Source organism: Staurois parvus, unplaced genomic scaffold (assembly GCF_062004578.1).
Source record: "Staurois parvus isolate SC_StPar_1 unplaced genomic scaffold, SC_StPar_1.0 ptg000147l, whole genome shotgun sequence".
Lineage (NCBI taxonomy): Eukaryota > Metazoa > Chordata > Amphibia > Anura > Ranidae > Staurois > Staurois parvus.
This window is the reverse complement of record NW_028317943.1, coordinates 20,752-40,306: the sequence shown is the minus strand read 5'-3', so window position 1 is coordinate 40,306 and position 19,555 is coordinate 20,752. Positions and strand designations below refer to the sequence as shown.

Below are 19,555 nucleotides of genomic sequence, written 5' to 3'. Positions count from 1 at the left end.
TGGGCTGCAGCCTGCCAAGTTTCCAGAGCTAATGAGCTATACAAATCCCTTTCCCATTGAGTCATATAGAATAATTTAGTGAGAGGATCGACAAGGGAAGCATAGACAATGGACAAACGACCCCTCATCATCCCAGTTGCCCCACAGGAGACTTCTAAAAAAGCGAGTGTACAAGGTTCCGCAATTAATTTTGCTTGAGAGAAGTTGATAGCGAAACAATTCTCTGGGAGGCATCTGGTACAGTCAAAAAATACTGGAGAGAACGAGGATGAAATCCATCCAGGTAGTCTCCAATAAGCAGCAAACCCTTATTCATCCACCATTGAAATACTGACGGTGACACACCAGAAATAAACTCAGGATTATAAAAAATGAGCTAATGGAGTATGTGGGGAGAAGAGGTTTGCGAGCCCGCCATCTGTCCCAAACCATCAACAAATAAGACAACATAGGACACAAAATAGGAGGACATAATCGACTGGGTAGCCACATAAGAGAACCAATAGCATAAGGATGGCAGGATAAGGCCTCAATGCCAACCCACTGGGGGACATAACCCCTGGCTGTAGTACAAGTTAACTGTGCTATCTGAGCCGCATGAAAATAAGCTAGGAGATTAGGAAGTCCCAAACCGCCATGCCTCTTTAGGGAAAAAAGAGTTGACTTGTTGACCCTAGGACTCTTCCCCTCCAGATCTAGAAACTGCAGCTTGTAGTAATCAGTTCCTGTTTGGGAACCATGATCGGTAATGTCCTAAAGTAGTACAATAGTCACGGTAAAGTCATTTTAATAGTGGATTCTACCAAACCAGGAAAGTGGGAGATCCTGCCATTCTAGTAAATCAGATGTAAGTCGTTTGAAGAGTGGAAGATAATTGGTCTTGTAAAAGGATGAAAAAGATTTCATGAGGTGGATCCCCAGATAGGGGAGAGAACGAGGGGCCCACTGCAAATCAAAATTGTCCTGAAGGTGACGAACCTCCGAGTCAGGCAACAAAATATTTAGGGCAATTGTTTTAGAGGAATTAAGAGTAAGACCGGAGGCCTCTGAGAAACGAAACAAGTAAAGGAGACTGGGTAAAGAACTGCGAGGATCAGATATGTACATAAGGACATCATCAGCAAATAGAGCGCATTTATGATCCCGCTGACTGCAGCAGATGCCCGAAATTGTGGGATCAGAGCCAAAATTTTTGGGAGAATCTTTAGATCACAATTAATGAGATGGGACGGTAATTGGAAACTATAGAAACATCTTTGAGGGGTTTGGGGATGACACTAATGAATGCCTTATTTTTGTCGGGGGGGCACCAGTCCCCCATCCTGTAGATAATTAAAATATTGAACCATATGGGGAACCAGGATATCAGAGAAAACTTTGTAATTGTGAGGAAGACCATCCAGTCTGGGGATTTATAAGGGGCAAGAGATTTCAAAGCATCCCTAATCTCTTCACATGAAATAAGCAGTTCCATCAACTCCCTATGAGCCTCCTGGAGACAGGGAAGAGGAACAGAGCTCAAAAAGGAGTTGAAAGATGAAGAAGCACCTCCCTGAGGCGTACTATAAAGTTCAGTGTAAAGAGTGAAATTTCCGAACAATCTTACCCGGCTCTTGGGATAAAGTACCATCTAATCTGAGCTTAGGGAGGGCCGTTTGGGAATGTCTGGAATCAACTTGCAGGCCAATATGGTACCAGGTCTATCCCTCAAAGTAAAAAATTTATGGTTAGACCATCGTAGTTTGTCAGACGTGGTAGTAAAACAAAGATTTAGTTCCAGCTGGGCGTGATCCAATTTAAGCAACAAGTCCGGACTGGGATTTTGCTTATGTTGGGCATCCAAGTCAGAATATGCTTGAGTTTTGGTGGCTAGGTCATTTCGGGCTTTTTTAATTCGTGAAGAGAGTTGAATAATAAACCCCCTAACAGAAGCCTTTTGGGCTGCCCAGTTAATGGCCAGGTTCGTATCCTCTGCTTTATTCAAAGTACGTTTGTAAGTGACAGGAGATATCCTGACAATAGGAAGAATTGCCCAAAATAGATTAATTAAGACGCCAACAATAAGCAGTCCTACCAAGCAGCCCGGATGACAATGGTATAGAAATCTGGTCATGGTCGGACCAAGGCGTGGGGAGGATTTTAACAGTGAGGAGTCTAGGGAGTGAATGAGTGAAGAAATATATGGTCAATGAGAGAATAACAATTATGGGCCCTAGAGTAATGGGAATAGTCTCAAGAGATTGGGTTAGCTTCTCTCCAAGCATCAACAAAGTCAAACCGATACAATAGCTGAGCCAATTTATGGCTCTGTCTAGGAGGCTGAAGCACGGCGGTTCGAGAACGATCGAAAATCTGATCTAAAGCCAAGTTAGTCACCAGCCAGAATGACATCGCCTTCAAATTCGCTAGCCATAGAGTTCAATAGGGAATGAAAAAATTCCACCTGGTTGGTATTTGTAGTGTAGTAAATTAAAAAAGTCAAGTGTCCCCCCAGGTAACCTTTCACAAGAAGATACTGTCCCTCCTTGTTCTGGATAACTTTAGATTCGGTAAAGGAAAGACTGCGAGATAAGCAAAGGGCAACCCCCAGTTTCTATCCCCCCCCCCCCCCCAGTCACCACTTGCCCAGACCCACCGTACTCCCCTTTTGGTCCAGATTCTATCTCCCACCAGTCCCCCCCGTTTCCTTTCCCAGGTCCCCCTATCCTGTTTTGCCAATCACCCCTCCTGGTCCTAGCTTAGCTTCCATCCCTCTGGTCCTGGCTGCTCAACTTCTATCCCCCTTGTCACCATTTGCCCAGACCTCCTTTCCAATGTTCCCCCCAAGGTTTACCAATCAGCCCCCTGGTCCTGATACAGCATCCATCGAGGCATTAGCAAAATAACAGGATAATCTTTATGTACGTATCGTGGAGTAAATGAAGGTGGGAAATGTCTCCTGTAGGGCAACTATGTCCGCCCCAAAAGAGCGGTATGAATTAAAGGCCTTTATGCATTTGGAGGGGGAGTTGAGCCCCTGAATGTTATGAGAAAGTAGACGGATCGTTCCGTTATGAGACCGTATGGAAGACCTCATCGGCAATTAAAGAACTATATAGAATGGGAACCCTCCACACCTGGAGTATAAAAATGGTCCAAAGAATCCAGATATGCTGACGGCTGACCTTGGGGGGGGGGGGGTGGGGGGAAAGGGAAGGACAAAGAGGAGAGGAAGGAAAGACATTTGGAATAGAAAAATCCTCATGTCAAGCAACCGGGGGTGATATACAGACTTGTGTAATATAAGCAAATTAAACTGCACACCCGTAATAGCAGAGCAATAGCCCTGCAAAGGAATGGATCTACCCGGAGAAAACAACTTGGGGAAGAGTCTTCCAATCAGGGAGGGCGCATAGACACTCCCCAGAACCAACAACCCATCAATAACATAATTCGTAGTTAAAAATGTAACCGAACCTTCTGATAATATAATCAGCAAATAGGTAAGAGGTAACCCCAAGGCCCCTCCCCCCACCAGACCTCCCACAACAGCAGAAAAGCAGTGGCCAATGTTCCAGAGGAACCATTTGGGAGGCCAACACCTAACAGTGGAACAACAAAAAAAACACCCAAGGAATCCCATGAAAAGCTATAAAAACTTAAGAAGTCTCCCTGGGTGATTTCCGTGGCCCGGTCTTCCGAGGATTTGAAGCAGTCCACAAAGGTGAAAGCGACTGAGGTCGAGAAGCCGATCTTGCTGGGGAGTGAGATGTAGGACTCTGAGATATAATGCCCAGTTGAAGTAATTGCTCGCCATCCTGGAATGTGGAGAACCCATAAGACTTTCCATTAAGATTGAATTGTAGGCAAAAAGGGAAGGCCCAGCGATACCAGATACCCTTCTGCATGAAATGGGAAAGTAGAGGCTTAAAGGATCACAGTTTCTGGATGGTAGTCGGAGAGACATCAGCGAAAATTTGTATCTTATGTCCCTCAAAATCCAGATCCAGAGTCTCTCTGCTATACTTCATTACCGCTTCCTTGACCTGGAAAAAATTAGGCTTTTCGATATCCCTAGGAGGCTCGCCTTGCCTAGGGGGAATCCGCGCTCTGTGGATATGATCTATTTCAGTATGGAGATAATCAATATCGGGTATTGCAGACCGTATGAGGGTTTGTGCGCAGCTAGTGAGATCTTTAACCGACTCAGGGAGACCTCGAATGCGGAAATTATAACTCCTAGCCCGATTCTCCAAATCATCAATTTTTGAGTAAGCCTCCAAGCGATCTTGCAAGTCGGTAATCGTATTAGAATTTTGGGAAACTCCTATGAACTGTCGTATCAACTTTAGCCTCAATACTGTCCAGGCGTTGGCCCAAATCCTAAAAATCCTGTTTGAGGTCGGCCGCCAATTTTGAAGTAGCTCTATCCAGTTCGCGTTGCAGTAAATCAGCGAACCGAGCTATTAGGGTTGCATCACTCGAGTATTGTGGTGGATCTGGGTGGATTGCTGGCGAGTGAGCGGGGCTGGCGACCTCGGGTTCTGGGCCACTATTCTGGCTAGAGAAGATGCCGGCTATCTCGCTTCCCAGTGGTGAGGAAGCAGGGAAATCAAGGCCCAGTGAACAGGCCGAAGCCTGGGACTCGGGTACTGCAGGGCTGGAAGGTGACTGGGGGGGCTGCCGAGAATCACTCGCCCCATCTTGCGCAACACCAGCGGTCCGGTCCCGGCCTATAATGGAGGGAGAAGCAGGGTCCTGTGTCCCCCTCTGCGGGAGAGGTACAGCTCTGCAGGCAGCAGTAGAGGAGGTGGCAGGAGCCGCAGATGCCAAGCCAGGCGCCATCTTGGGTCCCGTCCCCGCAGGGAGTATTGATTGCTAGCCTCCGCGGCTCCTCCCCGACGTCCGCCCTGGCATCGAGCGGAGGCTCTGAGGTCCGAGTAACGTCCGGGGAAAATCCTGAAAGCAGCGGGGGATCGGTGCCCGTGCATGGGCTGTCACTGGCCCCGGGGATGTGCCGAGCTAATGTCGGACCATGCCGGCCGCGCATGCGCACCCCCGATTTAATCCACCAGTATGCTATTTGTTTTTAAAAGGAGCAAATAAGAAGTTAATTTGTCTGGTTTGTGTACACTTTAGGATTTTAAAATGTCATTGCTCAGGTAAAGAACTAAAAACGGCTGAAATGTTTACTTGTCAAAGGATATTTTTCAGTCAGTGTGATTTGCACACATCTGCCTAGACATAGATTTATTGGTCAGCCAGCAATGTAGCCGCCTATGCTGGCTTTTACCTCATCAAAGCAGTATAGTAAACGGGGAGGTGATCAGGGCAGTAGATTTAGACACTTGCCATAACCAGAAGAAACGAAGCGGCTTAAAATATTTTCCAGCCATGGGATCAATTCACTAATATTGCAGGTGCTTGGTGCCATTTGACCCCTTTTCTGAAAATGGCACATGCAGTACTAAAAGCCAGTTTATTAATATTGCATTTGTATGAAAATTTCGACTTGAGCATGTTTTGCAATAAACACTTGCTAAATGTGGAAATTGGTCAATTCGCTCTCAATATTTTAGGTATGTACAAATAACTGAAGGAAAGTGTGCTGTGGGACAGTGTGCATGAATGAGAATTTATCTTGTCACAGCCCATCTTCACTAGGAGATGGGTATACACTGTAGCCAAGTGACAAGCTGTTTGAGTTAAAATGTAAAACTGTCAGTCAAGGAAAGGTTCTTGTTGGAGCTGAGTGATGTGACCAGCAGTTTAATGCAGTTAGCTCAGTAATGTAAATTTGTAGCCCTGCACCAGAGTTGGATTGATCTGTGAATGAAGACACATCAAGAATGTTTGTTTTGCAAGGTTTTCACATTCTTGTATCTTCAGAGTAATCTCTAGTGCCAAGCTTTCCATTCCTGAACAAAACCAATTACTTCATTCATAGAAACGAGGAATGAGTAGTCAGCCATACCCCTGAGTTATTTTATGTTGACAGTAGGTGATAAGTTTTATATCATGTCCTTTCAACAGAAGTCTGTCAAATTGATTTGTCAAGCAGGAATGGTCAGACTGAAATTGGCCAGTTCAGCAGACTGGATGAATTTCAATCAATGTATGGCCAGCTTTGTAGTTGGCATACATTTCAAAATAACCTGTGGGAAAGTAACAAAACAGAAATACTAAATTGCAAAATAGAATAGGCAACACAGAGTAACTCCACCTTGGAGAAAACATTCCCCTCTGGGTGACTTATGTACCTTGCAAGGATTTTAATAGACTGTTGCAGAGACCAATCTGTTAGTTTCCATGTGCAAAGTGAATCTGTATGGGAGTGTCTCTAAAATTATTGATCAGCTGCTGCACCTGCAGGGCTCTGAGGAAAGGTGTAGGGCAGTGATGGCGAACCTATGGCACACGTGCCAGAGCTGGCACGCAGTCATCGCAGTGGGCACGCCAGGAAGAAGAGGAAGAACGTGCTCTCCTGCGCACCCCCGGGGGCGCGCACCGGGCGATCTCCGTGATCGGTGTCCTATGGACACAGCTGATCACGTGACGTGGTAAAAGGCCAATCACACGCTGATCACCGGGAATTGCAAATGCTGGTTCTCGGCTGCACTTTCCTCACGCTGTAAGATCGTGAGGAAAGTACTTTCGAAAACCGGCAGTTGTCAGAGCAGGGAACGGCACCGATCATCAGGGTCACTGATCATCAGTGGCCTAATGATCGGTGCCCAGCAGTGCCACACACAAGTGCCACCCACCTGTGCCCAGAAGTGCCACCCACCTGTGCCCAGAAGTGCCACCCACCTGTGCCCAGAAGTGCCACCCACCTGTGCCCAGAAGTGCCACCCACCTGTGCCCAGAAGTGCCACCCACCTGTGCCCAGAAGTGCCACCCACCTGTGCCCCCAGTCAGTGCCGTCTCAGTACCCATTATCAGTTTCGCCTATCTGTGACACCCATGAATGATGCCCAGCAGTGCGCCGGTCAGTGCCTCCAGTTGGTGCTACCAGTCAGTGCCGCTTATCAGTGCCCATCATTTCCTGCATATCAGTGCATCATCCGTGCCTCCATCAATGCTACCTATCTGTGCCGTCTCATCAATGCCCATCAGTGCTGCCTATCTGTGCAGCCTCACCAACGCACATCAAAGAAGAAATATTACCTGTTTGCAAAATTTTAGAATAGAAGCAAAGGAAACCTTTTATGTTTAATTTTTTACTCTTTTTTCATTTATAGTGCAAAAAATAAAACACCCAGTGGTGATTAAATACCACCAAAAAAAGCTCTATTTGTGTGAAAAAATGATAAAAATTGCATATGGTTACAGTGTTGCATGACTGCACAATTGTCATTGTCAAGTGAAACAGCACTGAAAGCTGAAAATTGTCCTGGGCAGGAAGGGGGTAGAAGTGCCCGGTAGGCAAGTGATTAATTCCAGTGTTGGCACTTTGAAATAAAAAAGTTGGTTTTGTGTTGCAGTTTGGGCACTCGGGCTCAAAAAGGTTCGCCATCACTGGTGTAGGGCCTGCATCCATTTTGATGTGATTTGCCTTTGGGAGTGTTGCACCAAAAACTACTTTTGTTGCAAGGATTGCCAAAAATCTGATGCCTTTGTGCAGAAAATCAGTAAGCCAATCGCACAAGCAGGAAATTACATTTTCAGGGGGCTTACTGTATATAATCTGTGTACAGAACTCCAGGTTGCCATTGCATTTTACAGAAAATGAGTGCTGCAGATTAAAAAGGAAAATGTCACTAGTAATGTTCATTTACAGTAGGACTTGTGTAGCAATTGTCATATATTCTTTGTAATGTTTTTTTCCCACAAAAGTGGAGTTGTGGTGGTTTTTTTTTTTTTTTAAACAAATTTTTTTTTAAGGGAATTGGTAAAGTGGGGAAAAAACTGATCTGTTTAACCACTTGAGGTACAGCATGTTAAACCCCCGTGCCCAGGTCATTTTTTTAGCTTGGTGCTGTGATATTTCTAAAATGCTGTCGAAGTTAATTTTGAACTTTTGAACTTGATGGCTTTTTTACTTGTATTACCACTAGTTTTACTGTTTAATGGTGGAAAAGATCAAAGTTTGAAAGATTCCCTTTCTTATAGAACATTGCAAATACATTTTCTCAAATCATAGCTGTAAACCCTTAAATATTTTCAGTGAAGTGACTTGTCTCAGGTGATGTGGAGATGAGAGAAACCCTCCTACATCAGTGTAGAGTCCAGAATTTACAGGTTTTTTTTTTTCCAAGCTTGCAGAGGCAGGGGGTGGAGATTAAATATTAGAATAGACCAGAGTATAATCTGAGACCTGAGTTGAGGGAACACACCCCTCTAGTCTCATAGGGAAACATGCACAGCAGAGGCTGTCATTCAGTCTGTGCTGGAGGCCCTGTTCTCTCTCAATGTCTTGGAGTTGTCAGAACCTGTCAAATGACTCCTGCAGATGGCAAAGGAATGAGACTGCAGACAGAAATCATTCAGTGCTTTGGATTGAGGCAAATGCAACTTTAGAAAGATATGCATTGCTAAAGTTTACAACCAGTTGAAGGTTAGAGTGTATTCTAAATTTCTTTGGTAACAAAAGCAAATAAGTGCATTTACACTGTAGTCTACAAACTATGGTATATTTGAAATGCATCTGCCATGTGTTTGACTGCCTATTGCATTCCCAAAATGCCAGGACTGTAAACGCCAAAAAACAAGTGACGCTTTTTTGACACCCTAAGGTATTTAGTAAGAGGCACATTTTTAGTAGTCACCCCAATGTTTAGTGTCATAGTATGCCTGAATTTTAGCAGAGATCACTTCATCCTCAGATTTAGAGGTGGCTGTTGAACCCGCTGTTTCTACAGGTTCATATTCTGACTCTCTCCATTGCTGTAATCAGTAATAGAGTATTTTAACTTTCTCATTAGTACACATTTACACGGACCTTTTTGGATAGTGGTTGTACTGATATTGATTCTGGCTGACCCGGGTACTAAATTCAATTTGTTGTAGCTGGTGATAAGGTTGCTAGTTTTAACACTTGTACTAAGTGACACTGTACTGGTGTGGCTGGTGATGTGGAGACTGGTATTGGCTTACACTGGTACTTGGTGACACTGAAGGTGGCAGTGTTGGGCGACTAGTACTGTGCTGGTGGCAATAAGGGCACTGATGGCTTACACTTGTACTAGTGTGGCTGGCAGTCAGGAGACTGGTGCTTGATTATACTGGAACTGGTGTGGCTGAGAGCACCCACAACCATGTACCTGGTAACATTGTTACATGTGCTGCTTGCAAATTTGATTTAAGACTTTCCCTTCATTTTCAGTTGATTGGTGTGAGGAAAGAGCCAGTTGCAAACTGCAGCTGTGATAGTTCACAGGGAATACGTGATAGAGCCAATTTGTCTCTGTACCTTCTGTATGATCAGCTCTATCCAACTGAAACCGCTAATGTAGTGCTCATGCACATTATTATTATTATACAGTATTTATAAAGCGCCAATAGTTCACTAAGCGCTGTACATGCAAGTTTTTACATAAAAGTGCTCTGGCCTTCAGTCCACCCACAACGGGTGGATGGCATGTGGTTAATATATGAAATGTTCCTTAGCTAATTGGACCCCCAGTTCATTTGGCAGGTAAACACTTGAAATATATATTTCAGCTATGCATGTAGTCCTATCACTGGTGTTGCCTTTACCCTGATACAAATAGTCTTTGCTTAAACAAGTACATTTTTAATTTTCTTTAAAATTCAAAAGTAATCTATATCTTAGTTTCTGCAAATCATTATCCTGTGCTTACTCATGCTTTCTGCTGTCATGATAAAGGCATGATGTAGACAGCTGATGGCAGACTTGCAGAAATCAGCTGACAGCATGCACCAGCAGTAGATGAAAGGCTGTTCTCTGTAAAGGCAGAAATAAAACTTCACATAATGGAAAGGTGGGAGGATCAATGGTAACAATTTTCCAATGCGTAAACTCCTGCGTTGTAACACATTTTTATTTACAAATATATGTAAATAAAAATGTGTTCCAATGCAAGAATTTATGCATTGGAAAATTAGTAAATAAACCCATAGTATTAGGAATTAACAAAGCTGGAGAGTGCAAAATCAGGTGCTCTTCTGCATAGAAACCAATTAGCTTTCAGGTTTTATTGCCAAAGCTTAATTGAGTAAGCTGAGGTTAGAAGCTGATTGGCTACCGTGCACCAGGTTCTGGGTGAACAAGGAGAGAAACGGTGCCTCTGTAGACTTTTACTTCAAAAGCTTTTTATTTAAAATAAGTTTGACAATTAAATCCCATTTTAAATTTAAAAAAAAATTTTTTTTTTCATCCACCCTGTATACAAGTGTAAAACAAAAAATGGCAAGATAAACAAAGTAAGCAGATATGTTGAATGAGGGAAAAAAAGCAGCAACAGACCCTAATATCGTATAGATATAATTGTATAGAATGATGACAACATCCAATTGAAGAAAAAGCCTTTGGTATTGCCCCACCTTGTCCATATAAGTCTCTCCAACCACGTCAACTAGTAGTTTGAAAAGGGAACACATGTTTTTCAGCTGACATTGAAGTGATAGAGGTTCCGGCCGGACTTCCTCATCCCACACCTGCCACTTTACCTGGTTCTTCCCCAGCGTCCACTTGTGGAGACATGGCGGTTGCGGCATCATTGCTTGATTCATGAGCCTGTTACAATATTTTGTGGCTTGCCTGATTTTAGCTTTATTAAAGTTGTCTGACGTCTACACCTTGTCACGGTTACTTATTTCAGGGCCAGCTTCTACTCTCAACCACAGCTTTCTTACAGTGGATGGACTTTTTATACCCCATACTGTTTTTGTTTTTTTGTTTTTCTGTACCCCAAACCAATTTGTATGGGTTATAGGACTACCTTTATAGGTTTTAAAGCCAGAAACTTGCATACTTTGGCAAATTTCTTGCCTGCTGCCCCATAGCAGATGTACTGTTACAGGGTGGCTTCACTGGGCAGAATCACGTAAATCTACTTTATTTTGCATTTCTGGATAGGGGGCATGTGACACCCTACCCGCGCTGCTATTGGCTTCTGAGTATGTCAATAACTGGGTCCCGAATGGCGTGTGGTTTTTTGGCTGGGACTCTGTGTAGAAAGTAGCAGGTCTGCTTAGTAAAACACAAAGTTCACAAACGCTCCCTAACCGTTAACCCTTTGATTGCTTCAGATGTTAACTCCTTCCTGCCCAGTATTGGTGCTTTTTATTAGCACTGATCATTGTATTTGTGTCACTGGAGATGTCAGTTCCCACCAAGTTGCAGATTGCCCACTGTAAGTAGCTGATCGCTGCCGTAACTAGTATTAACAGAAAAAAAAAATCGATAGAGATTATTGGGTTTTTTTTTTCTTGGCAAAGACACATAGCAGAATACATTTTGACCTAAATTTTATTTTATTGGATGCCTTATTGCAAAAAGTAAATTGTGTGCATTCAAAATTGTCAGTCTTTGTTTATAGTGCAAACCATAAAACCATAGTTTTAATCAGATACCGAAAGCTCTTTTTGGGGAAAAGACATCCATATAATGTATGTACAGCATTGCATGACCGTGCAATTGTCAGTTAAAGTAACGCAGTGCTGCAGTGCAAAAATGGGCCTGGTCAGGGAGGAGGGTAAATCTTCTGGAGGGCAAGTGGTTAATGGGTTTTGAGCAACAGAATTTCAGTTTGCAGGTGAATTATGGTTTTCATTAAGACTAGCACATTAGGTCTGTCTGTATGAGCTTGGTCCAGGGAAGGGAGCACAAATGCTAGAATATGAACAGGTTGAGGGAAAACTGAGAACGTGGAATCCTTTTTCTGGCGTATTCAAGCTTGGTCATTGTTTTTCACTCAAGTGGAATAGATTCTTTGATTTTTGTCTACTGAAATGTTTAAGATGTAAAATTACTCAAATTACCTATAAAAATTGCGCAACTCTCTTTGCAGGTGGTCGGCAGAAAAATATTTATCCATTTAGTGACGATGATTCCTCACTTGAAACCATGAGCCAGTGCAGTAGTTTTAGTGACGCTGCCAGCTATCAAGAGGATGGTGAGTTCTAATACTGATTAATTACCAGGTCTTTAGTCTTTAAACTGTCAGATTTAAAATGTATGGAAACCATTTAGTCTTCTGACATATTTTGCTTTGTTGAGCCACACACCCTTGCTACACTACAAAGCTGTGGAGACCCTACTTTATTATAGTAAGCAATAGCGGTGTCATGTCTGCTCCAGCCTGTTCAAACCATGATAGACCCACAGTGTTATTGAGGCCATCCCTCTAAACAAAGCTGCGAATGCATTTCAATGTGTTTGCTAGTCTGCACAATATTGATCCTTCCTAGTGCAAGCATGGTATAATGCTTCATTACCAGCACAGAGGCATAAAGAGGGGCATGGCTCATGTCTGGCACCTACAGTATGTAAATCTGATACTCTGCCATCTTGATTGGTATGAAATTTGATTTTCCAAAGATGGTGGCAGCAGTAGGAGTTTTAGCATAGCTGCATTATGGCTAAACAAAATGGTATGACAAGCACTTGGTAGCTAACTTGGTGATCTTTCAATGTCGGTGGAAAAACACTATAGAGTACAGACTTTAATTTCCAGTTGACGGGATGGTTAAATATGCTCACGAATACTATTAGCACTGCCTTGTCTGTTGCCGCTCCTGAAGTAGACTTCGGGGTAGGACAGGCCCAGCAAATTAAAGAGCTGTGTGAAAGGTATATGCATACAGGGAGCAACTAATGTGGTGTATTTCTGGTTAGGCATTTTTGGGGATGTGATTTCATGTTGGGAAATACTGATTACAGCAATAATCTGGGGATATTTTATGCATATCTGCTTTATAAAGTTTGGTTCTGTGAAAGATCACTTAAACAATCTATCTCAAACAGGTGCTGAAGTTGATGAAATAGCAGCTCAGGAAGACTTTGAGTTCAAATTAAAGGGTCTTATTGATCTTACAATGGACAAAAGGTATATATACCAATTGTGTTAATGTTTTGTTTGGAGGGGAGTAGATTTTAGGCTTCTAGATGCATAGTCTCTAAAATGGGTGCGTAGTGTTTATCTAGTGGACTTTTTTCTTAACTGCTTCCTGACAGCCCTATAGCAGAAATACTGCTACTACAGGGCGGCACAGGTGCATAAAATCGTGTGTTTGCATTTCCAGGTAGGGGGTGCGGCTGTCACTAATTACTTGCCAGCACCCAGTGATTACTGAGGATCTCAAACTAGCTCATGCACACTGCTTTGGATGGCTGTGCACAGCCATCCAAAGCAGTTTGTTTACAGAGAAGCACACATACATCGCCCCATAGTAAAACTCCTAGCACACAGCTAACAGTTTGATCGCCCCTCATATTAACCCCTCCTGCCCAGTACCATCAGTATCTGTGTTTTTGTTTTGTGTTTTTTTAGCACTGATCACTGTATTGGTGTCACTGGGGATGTCGGTGACAGAGTCCCCCCAGTGTCAGAATGCCCACTGCAGTTCCACTATAAGTTGCTGATCGCTGCCATTACTAATAAAAAAAAAAATACCAGTGTGTATATATACCGCCATTTGTAAACGGTATAACTCATGTAAACCAATTATTTAAATGTATTGGATTTTTTTTAGCAAATACATGTAGCAGAATACATTTTGGCCTAAATTTATGACTGAACTTTGATTTAACAAAAATAAAAATTTTTACTGGACATGTTTCATAGTAAAGTCAAAAAGATATATATTTTTTCCCCCAAAATTGTTTTATAGAGTAAAAAATACAGCACAGGTGATCACGTACCACCGTAAAAGTTCAATTCATGGAAAGAAAGGATGTAAATTTTAGTGTGGGCGCAGCATTGCAAGACCGCGTAATAGTCAAAGTAATGCAGCGCTGTAAAGCAAAAAAAGCCTGGTCAGGTAGTGGGGTAAATCCTCAGGCAGGCAAGTGGTTAAATGTGTGGTGTGTGGTTTTTTGTTTTTTTTTTGTAGCAATGTCAGGATTAATAATCAAGGCATATTGCTGTTTACACTAGTAAAGGGCATTAATACACTTGTAGAGGAATGTAATTTGTATAACAAAGTATTTTCTATCTGCAATATATTGTATTTTTCAGTGCAAAGACAAGGCAAACTGCTCTAGAAGGCTTAAAGAATGGTTTGGCTTCCAAAATATTAAATGACTTCATCTTAGAAAGAAGGCTAACAATCACAGATAGTATTGAGCGCTGCCTAAAGAAAGGTATGTAGTATTCTAGTTGCTTCAGTGGTTTTTTAATAGTATTTTTTGTTGTATAAATGCAGCCTAAAGAAAGTGGTAATTCCAATTTCGTACTGTTTTTGGTGCATTAGTAGTACTTCACATGGGAAATGCCACACTACTACTTCCTAGTACTTATACCAATTTTCAAGTGCTATAATAAACCAATAACATAGTTCACATAATTGCCGTGTTATTACCCAATACCTACACCACTGAGGAAGATGTGATTTTGTGACGTATGACGAAGTCAGATGACTTGTTAACCAGGAAGTGATGGGATACACAATCCAGAGCCGTGTAGATCACAGGTAGGACCAAGGGAATGACATTCATTAGAGAATGTCTGCTGTGCACCTATAAATGTCTTGTGGTTTGTTTTGGTGAGTTTTAATGTCACACTATGTGGTTGACTGTCGTGGGCTGCACTGGCCCCCACCAGATAGTTGAGGAAAACTGCAGGATTCTTTCCCTTAAAGGGCATGTGCGCGGTTATTTGGCTTGCATAATAGTACATTTGATATGCATGCTGTGTTTGAAGAGAATTTCCACCATGATGGGCAATATTTGAAATTGTCACTTGCTCAGCTTTTTGCAGTTTATATTTTTGTAGATAGTTTGACAACTTACACAGCTGTAGCAATTAGGGTTACATCAGGTTATTTGCATGGTTATAGCCCTTACAAATTGGTTGATATAAATAGTAGGAAATAGTGCAGCACTTATTCTACTCTTGCACCTGTTTACCTGGAAATACTGGACATTTGCACATGTATTTGTGTATTAAATTTCCAGCATGGACAGTATTTGAAAATGTATTTCAGTTTTGTAAATGTGCATATCCTATCATGCATTTACGTTGGCATTTAACAGTGGTTCTGTGGATAATAGCAGCACGACACTTAATTACTGCATTGATTTGAAGTGTGGGAGCACATGAATGCCAGCTGGCTGCACTAGTATTTTTACTGAGTATACTTGGGTGTTTTACCCGCATTGCCAGATTCCAGCAGCGAGAATCTGTCAGATGCATCCAGGCTCGGACGTCCATCCCTAACAAGCAGGTAACTGCTTGGTGTGTAACTATATATGTAAACGTCAATGACCACTAACAGCCTAACTTTACTTTGTACAGGCTGAATAGCTGCCACCATTCACTTGCACTTGTTTCAGCCACAAGAATCCACTGATTCTTGCTGCGGGAATCCAGTTTATTTGGGTAAAAGCCTGCATGGTCTTAAAGCAGAACTTGTACCAAAAACACAAGGTCTGCTAATTTACAGCGTTTCCCTCCCTTTTACAAAATTTACAAATAACTAAACTCTATAGGGAAGAAAATTATGAAATCCTTTCCATGGCTTCCCATGCCTATTGCACTTGCATATGGGTGACGTGACCCTTTCAGCAAAAGCCAAGCAATGTGCAGTAGCCCAAACCTCTTGCACACATTCCCATGCGGAGTGGTCTCTGGGATTTGGGATTCCATCAGAGCATGGCATACCCCTCTGCAAAAAAGCCCCAGCTTTATAGTGCAATTGGGGGGGGTTAGAGAAGTTAATAGGTGGACCTTGTCTATAGTGCAAGGTCTGCTTTAAATGGTGATGTTTCTCATCTATTTTTTCCTCCTGCATTGACATACTGTTTTTTGTTTTTTTGTTTTTTCCCTTCTAGGAAAAGGTGAAGAGCAGCGTATAGCAGCAGCTCTAGCCTGCCTCCTTTGCTGCCAGCTTGGCTCTGGCAATGAAAGCGAAGAGGTGTTCAAAACCTTGGCTCCAACTCTAAAGACCATTGTTTGTGACAGAAGTGCAAGTACCCAGGCACGGCAGGCTGTAAGTACTTGTACACATTTGAGTGGTAGTAAACCAAAAATGTAATATATTGCAGCTTGCCAATCAGATGTAGTGGACGTTTTTTTTCTTTTAGGTGTTTTTCCCTGGTAATTTAGCCAGTAACTTACCACCTGTATTATACACACCACTGTGGATGTATGAACACGGGTCAGATTTGAACAGTAGCATTGTCAGTTTGTGGGAGGGGAGTGTTAGAAGTAGTAGTAGTTTTAAATACAGTAACACATTGAATCTGAGCTCCAGCTAATAATTTTGATTGGTAAACCTTTTTTTTTTTTTTTTTTTTTGATAAAGGTTTTACATGAGAGCCAATTATTTTAGGTACTCTTGTCCGTGTTAAATGGTCTTATTCCTGTAACTGCAAGAGCACTTATGTTGAAAATCTAACTTACTGGCTGGATCACCAGATCAACATAGATGTGATGGCTGCATTAGTTTCGTTTTGGGCTTTCTTCTAAGACTTGGTAAACTGCAATATGTACAGCAGGTAATAAAAGTATTGAACAAGTGGCCATTTTTCTACGTAAAAATATTTCTAAAGGTGCTATTGACATGAATTTTTCACCATGTCAGTAACTAGCCATGCAGTCTATACATACAAAGAAATCAAAACAAAGTTCAGAAATTACGTTGTGTAAAAAATAAAATGACACGGGGAAAAAAAATTGAACAGAGTGGGAGGTGCAAAAATGCATGCCCCTTGTCAGTGAAAATTAATATCAGCTGGTTCAGTCTCAACTGATGGCCTGAAAAAAGGTATCTCATTACCAAGGTGTTACAAACCTCTTATAATGGGTAAAAGCAAGGGCTCTGTTGACTGGCATTGGTTACAGAAGGATTTCTAAACTTCTTAATGTTCCAGTGAGCACTGTTGGGGCCATAATCTTGAAGTGGAAAACATCCTTTCACCATAAACCGGCTACATCAGGTGTTCCTCGCAAGGTTTCTGACAGGAGTGAAAAGAATTCAGAGGAGTTGTCCAAGAGCCAAGGACTACTTGTGGAGAGCTTCAGGAAGACCTAGAATTAGCAGGTACGATTGATTCAAAGAAAACCATAAGTAATGCACTCAACTGCCATGGCCTGTATGCACGCTCACCATGCAAGACTCAATTACTGAAGAAATAGCATGTTGAAGCTCGCAAAGTTTGTGCGCGCCATTTAGACAATCCTGGGAGACTATAGTCTGGTCAGATGAGACCAAAACGGAACTCTTTGGATACCCTAATATAAACCATGTTTGGGAGGTCAAATGGCACTGCACATCACACCATACCAACAGTGAAGTTTGGAGGTAGGAAACGCACAACTGGTCTCAAGGAAAATAAAGCTGCTAGAATGGCCCAGCTAATCACCTAACTTTAATCTAATAGAAAATCTATGGAAAGAACTATGGAAGATCAGAGTTCATAGAAGAGGCCCATGGAACCTTCAACATGTGAGGATCATGTGTGGAAGAATGGGCCAAAATCACACCTGAGCAATGCATGCAATAAGTTTCTCTGTACAGGAGGAGTCGAAGCTGTCGTACAAAATCCTTTATTGGTAAAGTATTAAATTTTAGTTGGCGTGTTCAATACATTTTCCCTGTCATTCGATTTTATTACACGTAACTTGATTTCTGTTTTTTTATTTTTGTATGTATGGGTTGTTAGACGTGGTGAAAATCATGTCAATAGCACCTTTTTAGAAATATTTACCTAGAAAAATTGTGACAATACTTTACCTGCTCTTTGCTTTTGGGTTCAATACTGCTGTATTAGATTTTAGAAAGAATCCTGTTTCAGAGATTAATTTCAAGTACTACTTTTTGCACAACTTGGTAAACATCATGGTAGTTTTATCTATAAAGATGACCAATATCTGTGCACAGGCCAACATTGTTTTTCAATAGCCTTATCACCAATTTAGACAGGTAGACCGGCTTCTTTAATTGTGGAATGGAATTGCCTATAAAGTGTTGAACGGGGTCTGTCTACCTAACTCTTCTGTCATGGGAGGAAACATTTCTTCAGCTCCCATGAAGCTTGCATAGCTTCAGAAAAAAAGCCCCTGCTCATTCATTTTAAACATGGTTGAGGCATTGCAAAATTCAAAAATAAAATAAAACCTGTCCCCCTTCACCTAAGGTGAGACCTTTAATTGTCATGACATCCATGAAAGAAATTGTTTACCCCTTTTTACACTGCATTACCTCATGTGCAGCAGCAAAAAAGCTGACCTTTTAACCTGCCCTCCAGAGGATTTACAACCCCCCCCCCCCCCCTTCCTGACCAGGCCATTTTTTGCGTTCCTTTAACTGACAATTGTGCGGTCATGCAACGCCGCACCCAAATTAAAAAATGTATTCCCACGAATAGAGCTTTCAGTTGTGGGTTTTTTATTTGCTCTAAAAAAAAAAACATTTTGAGAAGCAGTATTTTACTTTTTGCGATTGAATGTCCAATAAAAAAATTTAATGAAATTTCATAAATGTAGGCCAAAATGTATTCTGCTACATGTCTTTTGCTTAAAAAATGTCCCAATACATGTAAATTGGTTTACATGAAAGTTAGTGTTTACAAATGGCTGTATGGGCGAACAACAGCTGCGGCAGGCATTCTGACACTGGGGGGGAAATTACTTGGTGTCAGACATCCCCAGTGACACCAATACAGTGATCAGTGCTAATGGAAAGCACTGACACTGTACTAATGGCACTGGGCAGGAAGGGGTTAACGTGGGGTGGTCAAGGGTTTACTGTGTGACAGTTTACATTATGTCCTGTAAGCACACTGCTTTGCATTACTGAGCTATACACAGCCATGCAAAGCAGTGTGTAGGAGCTGACTTTTTGGTATGTGTATTTTTGCACACCTGTGCTGCCCTGTAGCAGTACTTCTGCTATAGGGCGGACGGGAAGCTGTTAACGCTCAGCTCACCCTGTCCACTGGACAGATGAGGCTAAAAGCCACTCTGTCCGGAGAAGACATCCATAGCTTGCAGGACTGGCTTCTGATCATGTGACCACTGTGACAAGCTGATCACTGTTCACATGGTCGCCGATCCTTCCTACCCCCGAGCGTTCTTTGAAAGATGGTGCTAGGTGGGTGGGAAAGGGTTAACATACATTTCTATTTAACCTTTTGTCACTCAATTGACACTAATGAACTTCTTCCTCACTTGAACTGCTATTTCTGATTTGTTCATTTGTGTGGTTGTATTTTTTTTTTTTTTTTTTCTTTTTTTTCCCCTGGGACATTAAAGTGCAAAAACTTTTTAGCTACAAAATAACTTTGCCATGCGTTTTGTACCAGAAGCCTTATTTTAGTATAATTTTAACCACCCCCCGCCCGCCATATAGTAATATGACGGCCGCAAGGTGGTTCTGGGATTACGTCATATGACGTCCTCCCATTCTAATCGCACATGCGCAGCAATCAATGGTGCGCTGTGCCCCT

The 19,555-nt window shown here is 42.2% G+C and overlaps 1 protein-coding gene across 1 annotated transcript in view; it reads left to right on the top strand.

Moving 5' to 3' along the window:
• Positions 1-19,555, top strand: part of LOC149464700 (interferon-related developmental regulator 1-like) — a 46,177-nt gene that overhangs the window by 13,237 nt on the left and 13,385 nt on the right. The window contains exons 2-5 of the mRNA XM_089673952.1: positions 11,955-12,059; positions 12,911-12,992; positions 14,124-14,248; positions 15,938-16,095. Coding sequence (XP_089530078.1) covers positions 11,955-12,059; positions 12,911-12,992; positions 14,124-14,248; positions 15,938-16,095 — 470 coding nt within the window. The remainder of the gene's footprint in view (positions 1-11,954; positions 12,060-12,910; positions 12,993-14,123; positions 14,249-15,937; positions 16,096-19,555) is intronic.